Source organism: Pezoporus occidentalis, unplaced genomic scaffold (assembly GCF_034315485.1).
Source record: "Pezoporus occidentalis ecotype Australia unplaced genomic scaffold, CSIRO_AGI_Poc_V1 ctg168, whole genome shotgun sequence".
In the NCBI taxonomy this organism is placed as follows: domain Eukaryota; kingdom Metazoa; phylum Chordata; class Aves; order Psittaciformes; family Psittacidae; genus Pezoporus; species Pezoporus occidentalis.
The window spans coordinates 1,172,472-1,183,963 of NW_026913510.1; the positions used below are offsets into that span (position 1 = coordinate 1,172,472).

Genomic DNA, 11,492 nt, shown 5'->3' on the forward strand with positions numbered 1-11,492 from the left:
CTTGCTGCATCAATCCCTGTATTGTTCTCTTAGAAAGCCAGAGCATCAACAGGCAGGAGCATGGATGTCTGAGCTGGGACTTTCAGGCAGTGAGAGCATTTGGCTTTCACACAATGGGTGCTGAGCACTCAGACCAGGGGTGTTTCTCAGCTGATACCATCAAGCTTCTTAATGCCAGGTCTGCGACCGTGCAGCCTGGTCCAACACCATGGACCAAGGAGCACCGTCTGAGGGTTCACCCTGTGGTGCTGATGCTCTAAATAGCCTCTGTATACAGGCAGTATCCTGGGATCTGGGACTTGAGGATATGGCATGCTCTGTGCTGCTGCATGCTCTGCACACCAGGAAGGACATGTACAAGAGCTGAGGCTCTGCAGTTTTGCTCTTGACTTCTGTGAGTTCAGACCTCTGGATGAGACATTTGAGCCAGGATTACCAACAACTTCCTAAACTACTCTGAGACAGATACCTGTGGCTCTGTTTTCCACACTGCTATAAACTGTGAAAAGCCTTGTTGGAGTTTAATGACTAGGAAATCCCAGGCTGGCTTCTTCCTCCAGCAGCTGTGAGTAATAATACATGAACATGTTTCACTGGTGGGATGCTAACTGACGTGGAGTAGGAAAATCACCTACTCGGGATCTCTGAGCAGCTCCCTGTTGGAGCTGAATTGTTCTCCACCTGGAAGGGAATTGTTTTGAGCTCCGGTGTTTGAATTATCTCTTGATTAAACTGGGTCATGTCCCATCTGAGCTGAGTTCAGCTGCTCATAGCACCAGCTCCAACCCGGTCAGCAACGGTTTAGTTTTACAGTGTGAAATAGTCGCTTGAGTATCCATTTCCCAGCGGAGCCGCTTTTTTCCTACCAGTGAAAGCTGCGCGGAGCTGTACTGCAGGTGCCATTTGTAAATACTTTCCCTGAAAACCGTTTTTTTTTGTCGTGAAAGTTCTCATTTTCAGAGACACAAACGAGTCTGCTCGGGGACTTCTGGCGCTTGCACGCTTCGAGGTGAAAGGAGATGAATACGCGGAACGGAGCAGGGCTGCCCGCATCTTCCCCGCAGGCGCCCACCCAGCCGATCGCAACTCGCGTCCCTGGGGCTCTGCACCTCCTCTCGCCCCTTGCCTGTAACAGCAGCGGTGGCTGCAGACGGTGTTTCTACGGGAGGGTGAAAGATTTTGGGTCTTCCTTTCTCTCTGCAGCGGGTGTGCGGGACGCGGTGCCTCTTCCCCGCAGAGCCCCGCAGCCAGCCCAGGCCGGGGGCAGAAGAAAGGGGACCAGGAGGAGGGAACTGAGGGAGAGCGGAGCCCCGGTACCCCGCACCCCGGCACCGGGGTCGGCGATGCGAGGAGCGGGTGCGGATGGGGGATGCGAAACGCTCATCCCCTCTCTTTGCTCCCCAAAATCGGTCCGTAAAGCGCCAGTTTCTTAAAATCACCCCTGGGAAGGCAGTCGGCAAATTCCTGGGCTGGGGGGAGAAGGCGGGAGGAAATAGGGAGGGAAAGGGAAAAAAACCTCAAAAGACACACACACCCCAAACCTAAGAACTAGTGGAAAGAGAGCTCACTCTTCCCCATCGTGATTTTTGAGATCACGGAGGAAGTGTGGAAACGGGATAAAAGGTCCGGGCTAGAGAAGCAGCTCATTCGGGATGTTCACAGCCGTGATAGACTTTTCCTTTGAAGTTAAGAGAAAAAAGATAATTAAGTAAGGAAAGGATTCAAAAAGGGCGGCTTTGGTTCTAGTTTAAAACCAGCGGAAAGGCGACGGAAAGACCATTTTATTCTTAAAGTGGCAGAATCGGAATGAAAGAGCCGGTTTATTAAATGTACAGAAATCCCAAATCCCGGCCTCCGCGGCTGCGGGAACACGGGAGAGCTCGGATTCTCTCACGAGGCAAAAACGATGTATTTTTTGTTGTTCTTAATATTGCACACCAGCGATCGGCAAAGTCAGTTAAGACAACGCGAATAAGGGAACTAAGAAGGGAAAGACCTTTCTTGGGGTATTAGAATAAAGCTCATTCGTGGATAAGAAATAAACGGAACGAAAAAAGGGCGCAAACATCTGTAGCGGGCTTTGCCAGAGGCAAGTTGTCTTAAACAAACCAGCCGAAACCCAGGGACTCGCCACCACGGAAGCGGCCGTTTCCTTGAAGTTTATTGATTGATTTAAAGTATTTAGCAAACAAAGTGCTTCCAGGTCATCTCTTGCTCATGATTCCCTTATACATTAATTATAAAGTTAAAACTTCTTCTTTTATCTTTTTTTTTTTGTTGTTGTAACAACCAGAAATATACAAAAACGATCAACGAAAAAACCAACCCCGCGGCCCCCTCCCCGGGTCCGACTTTCGCTGAAGAGTGACGTATGTAAACCCCAACTGTCGTCACTGTGACGTCACGGGTGGGGAAGTTGGGGAGTGGGGGGGGGGGGGGAGCCGAGGGACAGGACCGATAGGTCTGGTTTACCCTGAGAGTCAAATGGGTATGTAACCTTTTTGTGTTCGAAGTCTTTTACGAGTGGCCAGACCAGAATAAAAACGAAGAATAATTAATAAATAATAATAATAAAAATAATCAAACTCACATAGCAACGAGGGACGGGGAAAATAAAAATACAGGTAACGAGGATTTACATCTACGTGTATGTACACGGGAAAGGGAGGTTTTCCACTTCCTCCTCTTCCTCCCCTTCCCCTCAGAAGCACAGTCCGGACACACCGTGTACAAAAAGGGTCGTAGAAACGACTGCGGCCGGTGGAGCAGCCCCGGGGGGGGGGAGCCCCTTCCCCTCCGCCCTCGGTTTCGGGCGGCTGTTGGTTTCACCTTTCGGGAACGGAGGGAAAAGCCGCTCGGAGACGGGATGGCCGAGAGCAGGATGGAGGAGAGGAGAAGGATCAAGCGTCGTCGGGCTTATAGGTGCGGGGTGTAGAAGGCCGGAGCTCCGTAAGTCTGCGAGCCCAGGACGAAGGGCGAGAGGACGGCGGGGCTGGGCAGGAAGGGCAGTTGCGCGGCGCACACCAGCCCGCCCGCGGGGTGTCCGGCGTAGCCACCGGGCCCGTGCATGGAGAGCGGGTTGCCCATGGGCGGCGAGTGGCTGAGCGGGCTGAGCCCGCCGGGCAGCGCCCCACCGCCCAGCCCTCCGCCCGCCCCGCCGCCCGCCCCGCCGCCGCCCGTCGGAGCGCTGGTGTCGGCCCCCGGGTTCTGCTTCTTCCACTTGGTGCGGCGGTTCTGGAACCAGATCTTGACCTGCGTCTCGGTGAGGCTGAGGGACAGCGCCAGGTTGAGGCGCTCGCACACCGACAGGTACCGCGTGGACTTGAATTTGTTCTCCAGCGCCACCAGCTGCTCGTAGGTGAAAGCTGTCCGCGCCCGACGGGGCTTCCCCGACTTGGAGTCCGAGCCCGTCCGCTTCCTCTTGGGCTTGGCCGCTTGGCTCTGCTGCGTCCCGCCGGGACCCGCTGCCGGCTGCTGGGGCGGAGGGGGCGGCGGTGGCGGTGGTGGAGGCGGGGGGACGCCGCCTGCCTCGCCCGCCTCGGCGTGGAGGTGGCCCGCGTCAGCCTCGCCGGGTGCCGCCGAGCTGCTGGTGCTGCTGCTGGTGCTGCCGCTCTCCTCGCTGCACAGCTCCTCGTCGTCCGGCAGCTCGCTGTCGGGGCTGCGGCTCGGCCGGCTGCTGTAGTCGAGGTCGCACTCGTCGGCCTTGTAGAGGTCGCCGTCCTCTGCGGGCAATGAGAGCTGCGGTTAGGACTCACCGCCCGGTCCCGACCGCGCTCCCCACCGTCCTCTGCCTCCCCGTGGAGTGACCCCAACCGACGGTACCCCGCTGTTATTGGGACAGGGATGCTCGGGAAGCAGGGCCGCGATGCTCGCCGCACCGGGACAAGCCGTGGGGATGCGGCCGGGCCGGGCACCCCTCTGCTGCGCTGCCGTTCATCCGGCTGCGCTGTACAGGGGCTCGGAAACAGCCGGGACAGGGCTCGGAGCCGTTCCGGGGGCTGCAGCTGGGAAAGGACTGTGCAGCCCGGGGGGACTTTGCCAGCGCTGCCCCTTCCGAGCCACTCATCTTGGGCAGGAGACGTGGCCAGGGCAGGGCATGGACCTCAAAGGCCGGGAAGGCCTTCGGGAAGGCAATGGGGGATCCCCGGAGCTGCTGCCGGGAGAAGTCCCCGCTCAGGCCGAGCAGCGTTTTGGAAGCGGGCAGCAAAAATGTCACATCGCTTTTAGCAATTTTAGCGACAGAAATGTCTGCATCCATGGGAGATTTACTGGTTTTTACTCTGGCATTTTTAACCCTTCCTCCGCCTGGTTTGACCTCTTGTCACCTCCTGAGATGGAAGTATTAAAGTGGAGTAAATTCTTGTATTGATTAGCAGAGCAGATACAAACTTAATTAAACTCATTTTGTGTAACGTACAAACTAGTTAACGGTCATTTAATTTATTTGGGTTTATATTAGGCTCCAATTAACGAGTCTCCATTGGAGAACAGGGTAATTATCCGATATTTAAGGCTGTTGGACTCCTGCTGACCATTCTGTCACCGTGAAGCCTGGAAGCGGATCTCCGTTTCCAGAGAGCCGGCGGCTCCTGACCCCACCGGGACCAGGGCTCCTCTGGGGGAACCGGGATGCAAATCCCCACGCTGCTGGGCCGAGATTGCAGGGACACGGAGGGAGCCCATCAATGTAATCCTTTATAAACCCAATATAATCCTTTCTCTTTTTTAGGTTTCAGACACCCCTAAACCTCCCTCCACTCGCACCTACAACGGGGAAGCACCCCCGGCAAGCCCCCATGAAGGGCCACTTTAATTTGGTTAACCGAGGTAGCGAAATAGAAACTGAATCGCTCATTTGCCACCCTTACCCCAGCGTAATTCGGTTATTTTAATCCTCAAAATCCTGAGCCCTCACCTCAAACGTGGTCAGTGCCCTAATACCGACACCCTAAAGCCCGTATGAACAACCTTGTCTAGTGGAAGGTGGCCCTGCCTGTGGCAGGATACCGGAACAAGACGATCTTTAAGGTCTCTTCCAACCCAAAGCATTCTGTGATTCTGCGATTAGGGGTGTTTTTAAAGAGTGCATTTTGTTCAACGAGTTGATTTTGGCTAACACCAGGTATGCCTTGCTAGCTAGGAGAGAAAGGGGCAGAGAAGTTGATTGCAATCCCTTTCACCCGGTAAATATCCCATCATAAAATATCCCTGGATAACTGGGGGTCCATGCGGAGCCCTTGGCAGCTTTCAGTTCAGCGCCGGCAGCTTCCCCGACCCGACACGCTGCCACCCGCAACCTGTAGCACATCCCGGGAACGGCGCTGCCCAATTCCTCCACCAACAATTCCTAAGAAGTGCGTGGATCTCCACGCATGGGATAGAGCCGACACGTCGCTCCCACTCACCTCGAGCAGGCAAAGAACAGCTCGTGTGCCAGTCTATTTTTTTCCCCCAATGAACTCCACGAAATCCCACCCGTATCTCCACTAAAACATTCTTTAAACAAGAGCATAGCAGCGCGAATACAACCGCGACTGGGATCGACGCTGGATTTGATATTTTGCTTCTGGAAAACGTTAAATGTTATTTTTAAACGGAGTTTTAAGCGTTGTTTTGTCACATTAAACGAGTTTGAGGAGCGGTGAGTGGCAAACCCTCTCCGAACTTCCCTTATGCCGGCGAGCCTCAGCTTTTGCCTGGTGCAGGCGCTACTTTTCGGAGCACTTCACCTAAATAAAATCACTGTTTGAGCGAGTGTTAATGACGATGGGGAAAGGGAGGAATTAAATGTCGTGATTTTCGAGCAGTCCCAGCTCTGTTCGTGACCGTTGCCACACCAAGGCCGTAGCACCCAAGGGCGCAATGTCCGCAGACGAAGCACCCCGAGCCGTGGTGCCTTCGAATAGATTTGTTTTAAGAGGGGGGAGAGAAATACATTTCTCTCCTTGTCTGGAGATAAAAGTGTGAGATTAGCGATAGGCCGCCCTCGTCAGTCTTTCTGATCGCCCAGATCTATTTAGTATGACAAAAAGTCAGATGAGTTTAGACGAATAATTACCCCAGCCACGCTCTGCAGTTAAAAATCGCCTTCGAATTCTGTTACTGCCCCGTTCTCGCTTTTGCTTTAGAGATGAGAAAATGAGGATTAGAAAATCTCCATCTCGGGATGGAGATTCCAGACCTTATTCCCCGCCTAATTTTAATTAAACGAGCCGTGCTACGGCGGGATTAGGAAGCTCCGAGTTTTCCTTTCCCGTCCCGGGCACAGGGAATTTATTTTTCCCAATCCAAGAAGTTATTCCCCCGCTACTCGCCGGCTTCTCTCTCCCTTCTCAGGACACAGAGTAGCTATAGGTATTTTTCCACAACTACCGTCTTTTCCCGGAAACCCTCCGCTATTCCCACAATCGCCGTGTTTAGAGGTGAGAAAGTTGGGATATTTGGACCAGGAAAAAAAAAAAAAAGCAATCTAGAGCTTGGGTCGAATGCAATTCCCGATCAATAGCGAGCCCTAATAAGTGTAATAGGTTTTAATCGAGTAATTATCCGAATTTTGACCCTATAATTTAGATGTTAGGGAAGAGTTTGCAAGGTGCTTGAAAGAGATATGCACAATTCGATAATAGGATATCGATCCAGGCAGTCCTACATGCCACTCTGGGGCGATTTCTCCCATTATCCAGCCTCTTTACGCTGCTAAGCACATTTTACCTTAAATGTAATCGAAGGAATTTAATTGTTTTTCCAGAGATAACCAGCATTTTGTCACAATTAGTCTGATTTGTCCTAAAAAAGCCAAGGGGAGAGAGAAAATTGAATCTGTCGCCCAGAGCAACGGGGAACGAGGGAGGGAGGGAGACCGGGGCAGCGGCGCTGGAGCCAGGCGGGGAGACACGCGAATGTCCTGGGTGCCTGGGGACAGCGGGGACACGGGGAGAGGATTTCGCCTCCCCGGGGCCGGGTTTCGCGTCCCCTAAAGCCTCAGCTCCACGAGCCGCTTGCGAGTTTCCCTGAGCCAGAGCTCGCATCCCGGGCTGCCTTTTCCCAGGAGGATGAGGACGGAGGGATCACTCCCCTTCCCACCCGGCCCGGCCCCCGGGACTGATCCTGCCGCTGCAGGGGTGCACAGGGCGAGGAGCCGGGGTGTCCCTGCTCAGCTCTCAGGGAGCGGAGCCCGGCCGGTGCCACGCTGCCAGCCCCGGGCGATCCGCTCCCCCATCAAACGCAGTTTTCCCACCTCTTTACACCAAGTAGCAGCAGCGCAAGGAGCGTTCGCACTGCGCCGAGAGCCGGCTGCCCCCAAGGATGCCAGGGGAGGAAGAGGGGAATAAGAAGCATGCAACCCCCCTCCTCTGAGAGCTGGGTGCAACCCCAGTCCCGGGGGGACTCCGAGTCCCCAGCCCCACTTACTTATCAGGCCTGCGGGCTTCTTGCACGTCTCGAAATCTTCGGCGAGAGCCTTTTGCTCGGCCAGCTCCGTCCCTGAGTCCTCGGGCTTATCCTCTGCCCCCAGCGTGAACTCGGTCCCCACCGATTTGTACAAGCCCGCGCAGTGCCTCCGTTTGCTGTTGAACTTGTTAGGGTCCAGGATGTCGAGCACGGAGAAGGAGGTGGTTCTGTGCACCGCAGGCAGTGCGGCCACTGCCCCCTCTTGTCCGGGAGTGTTGCTTTGGCTGTCCCCTTGCCTGTCCCGGTTCCCAGGGCAGGAGTAGAGCGGCAGCTCGCCGCCGGCCGAGAGCCGCTGCTCCCCATGGCTGTCCATGCCTTCCCCGTGCAAGCCGCAGGACTCCCCGGCGATGCCGGCCGCTGTCACCGCCGCGGCTGCCGCTGCCGGGATGGAGATGTCACCGACCTTGTCTCTGCTCACATTCATGTCTCTTTGCAGAGCCCCTCTCGGCTGCAACTTCCCCCCCCCTCCTTCCCACCCCCCCTTCCTTGCTCGGCCCCCCTCCGCTTTCCTCCGGCGAAGTTGAGCTGGAAACTCCTCCCCGGCCCCGCTCGGGCTCCGGGCTCCCGGGGTCCAGCCGGCCGGAGCCGCCGGGAGTCACAGGGTGATGCTCTGCTCAGAGCCTCCGCTCAGCTGCTCCTTCTTCCTTCTCATCATCCTCACCAGGCTACCCCCCCACCGCTCACACGTACACACAGGCGCGAGGCTGTATCTTATTTATGCATTCATATTTAGCACTGGGTTGTAATTGGCTACAAATTAATCCCTCGCCTGTAATAGTCTGTAATCTTCATCACTGGAGGAGAGACACGGTGAAAGTGTGTGCCGGGGGAGGGGGGCAGAGAGGGAGAGCGGGTGAAGGATGGTGGTGGCGGTGATATACTTGGCTGTCAGCTCTGTTTCAGCACACCTCCACTCATCTGGAAAGCATCTAAATAGCCTTATTTGGAGAAGTGGGAGGAGATGACGCTTTCTTTTAAATAATTGCGGGATCAATATAAAGAAGATATTATACGTAGAAAATGGGAATTTAAGGTCTCCCATCCCTAATAGCGGAGTTAGATGATCCAAAGGGGATTATATGTGTGTGTGTATGGGGGGTGCAGAAGTGTCAGCACCCATCACCTGTTTCCCTTCCCCTCTGGTTTTATTTAATTAGAACAAAAGGAGAAAATGATGGGATTGAGGGTTACCCGTTGGAGCGGGGCTGGAGTCTGCGAATTCCCTCCCCCCCTTGCCTCTCTCGCTCTCCTCCTTAGCTAATTAATTACAATTAAATATCAAACGTATGTGCCAGAAGAAAATGAATACGTTTAAACGGCACAAGAGAAAACACCACGATCAATAAATTCTGAGTAACTGTGAGAAAAGGTCTGTTCCCTCCCATGCGGGAGTAAAGCGATGACCAGCCCCAACTTCCTCTTTCGGGTAAAGAGAGGAAAAAAATACTCTCTTATTAACAGTGGGTTTAGTTACGGGAAATTAGGAGATGGGAATAAAAGTTAACTGCGGATTATAAACCCCGAATTTCTTCCCCGACCTCATTTCCTTCCGTTTCGTGTAGAGCCGTGTGTGCTTCGATCATATCCGTTTCATTCTTATTTTGGACGCTCCAGTCGCTACTCGGTTTGAATTAGCTGCCAAGGGAAAAAAAAAAGGGGGGGGGGGGATGTAGGAAAATAGAGAAAGCATAAAAGGAAAATGAGATTTTTTTTTCCGTCTTTGAGGCTGGTGACACATACAAGGACAGGTCCTTTGCAATTACCGCGGGCAATGATCCTTTAGAAAGCAGAAATTAAAAGTTGGGAGAAATAATGGGTAAAACAATCAGCTTGTAATTTTGGTAGGGCTTGGACATGATTAGTCCATCAGCGGGCTGGGCCCAGGGGAGTCCCGTGGAGCCGGAGCCCACAACAGCCCCCGCTCATATATTATACACCAGCCCTTAGATTTTAATCAGACACCACAACAGTGTCCTTTCCCTTTTATGACTTTATTATGCTTTATCTTTAAATTATAAATCACCTCCCGGGTTGAAATGGTATATGTATAATCTCTGATCATGTGTAGGTAATTACCTCTCCCCCTTTCCCTGACCTTACCGACGGGGCTGCTAGGAACGAAGTTTTAATCTGCATGTGCATACGAAAGTCCCCCCCTATCTGCTTGTTTGTTTGTTTGTAACAGCTCCTCTTCCCCTCTTCTCTTTTCTTTAGGGTAATTTCCCCTTCCGTTACTTCTGCCCGCAGTTCTGGGATATTATTTAGGGAAAGTGGATGAGAATTTTGGTGGGTACCAATGACTTGGCTCTGGCACTCGCCTGCATTTGTACCCTTTTCGGAGTGAATGTGTGTTTTGGGGGTGGCGGCATCGATAAATTTTATCCCCCTTGTCACTACATTGTAGGAAATAAACCCCCAAACCTAATTAGAATTAAATCTGTGTGCACAGCGCCCGGACGGGGACATTGGCGCAGATTCCTGGGGGCTTGGAGGAAAAGGAGCCACATCCCCAGGGAGCACCCACAAAAAGAGGCACCTCCTGGGCACCCTGATGTGCTCGCAGGCACCACCGGCCCTGTGGGCACCGACAGATCCGCCCTACCCCGGGGTACGGTGGCGCATTAAGGATGCTGGCGAAGGGGGGGGGGGGAGGCACTGCCGCCCCCCATCCCGACTGAATCCCCATGCAGCCTGGCCCTTTTGTTTGTTGGCGGTTTAAAGCGAGTGTTATAAAGATGTTCTATTGCTCCTAATCACAATTGATTGTCAATTAGAGCCTCATTTGTGCAATCTCCATCCATCTGCCATCTCTGGTTATCTGTTCACCAGAAAGTTAGGGCTGATTACGGGGCCCGAGATGAGTTGTGACATGTAATATCTCTCCCGTGAGCTGGCCGGGTGACCGGTCCCTTTTCGCTCTCCAGGAAGACAATCTTTCCCATTTTTCCTTGCAGAGGAGGGAAAAGCAACAGCTTTTCCCGGGAGAGAGATGCTGCCTTGCGGGAGCAGCTGGACGGGCTGCTGGTGGGTGGCAGGGACCCCCGCAAAGGGCAGCATCGACGCCTCGCAGAGCTAGTGCCCTGTATTTTGGCCCCTTTTCCTCTACAGGGAAAGCTCCCATGGGAAGGATTCCTTCTCTCAAATAGAGCCGCCCGCCGCGGCGATGCCCATCTCGGTACTTGGGCTGAATGATACCTGCGGGGAGGTACCAAGCCTGAAGGCACCGGCGAGCAGAGCATCTCCCGATCCCCCCGGGTACTCGCTGAGTACCGAGTGCTCCTGGAAATGGGGTGGGGGGGGTGTGTCTCTTTGGGAAGTCTAAAGAGGGGATGCGGTCCCTTGGTTTTGTAAGGGAGAGGGGGGACCCGCACAGGGCTCTGCCCATCCCCGCTGTGGACCGCGGTTGCTCCCGCTGGTCTGTGCCGAGGCCGGCGGGGAGGACCGGAGAGGTTTTCGGCCTCAGGCTTGATTAGTTAATACCGGATTCCAAATTAGACTTCAGCGAACTCCGGATTAAAGAACGATCATTTTATTTTCCCTCTTAATCTTTACTTTGACTGTTCACCATTGCGCCCCGGCCCCCGGGTGTGAAGCTCCGGGGTAATTAAAAGCATTTACCGCCACGGTAAAGCAATTTAGCAGCCCTCACTGAGTCGAGAAGGTCACTCCGGTGTGGCTGCACCAGGCGCGGAGCCTCCGCGTCCCTCCGCGCAGCACCGATACCGAGCCCGCATCTACCCAGCTGGGGGGTCCCGCAGCTCCCATGGGCTTCTTGTCTCTCTCCATTCCCTTTTCAAATGCAGCTGGGTTCCAAAACTTGTCTCCTGCTCTGAGTGGGTTCCCTAGATATTATATTATTTATTATTATTATTACTATTATTATTATATTATATTATTATTAGGCTCTGTGGCCAGCCCCTGCATCGCCCAGCGCTCTCGGTCTCAACCTGATTTGGTGCCCCCGGAGGGTCTCTCCCCGCAGGACAGAGCTGAGGACCGGGGCCAGGCGGTCACCTCGGGATGCTCGGCTCTCCCGTGGAAAA

General features: G+C 54.0%; 1 protein-coding gene across 1 annotated transcript; it reads right to left on the minus strand.

The window, feature by feature from the left end:
- Window positions 1-2,448: 2,448 nt before the first annotated feature.
- On the minus strand, window positions 2,449-8,099 carry NKX1-1 (NK1 homeobox 1). Its single transcript, XM_062613482.1, has 3 exons — window positions 7,411-8,099; window positions 3,520-3,722; window positions 2,449-3,444 (listed from the first exon to the last, which is right to left on the minus strand). Exons 1-3 carry the CDS (start codon window positions 7,871-7,873, stop codon window positions 2,917-2,919), a joined length of 1,194 nt encoding a protein of 397 aa, XP_062469466.1. The 5' UTR covers window positions 7,874-8,099; the 3' UTR covers window positions 2,449-2,916.
- Window positions 8,100-11,492: the final 3,393 nt, after the last annotated feature.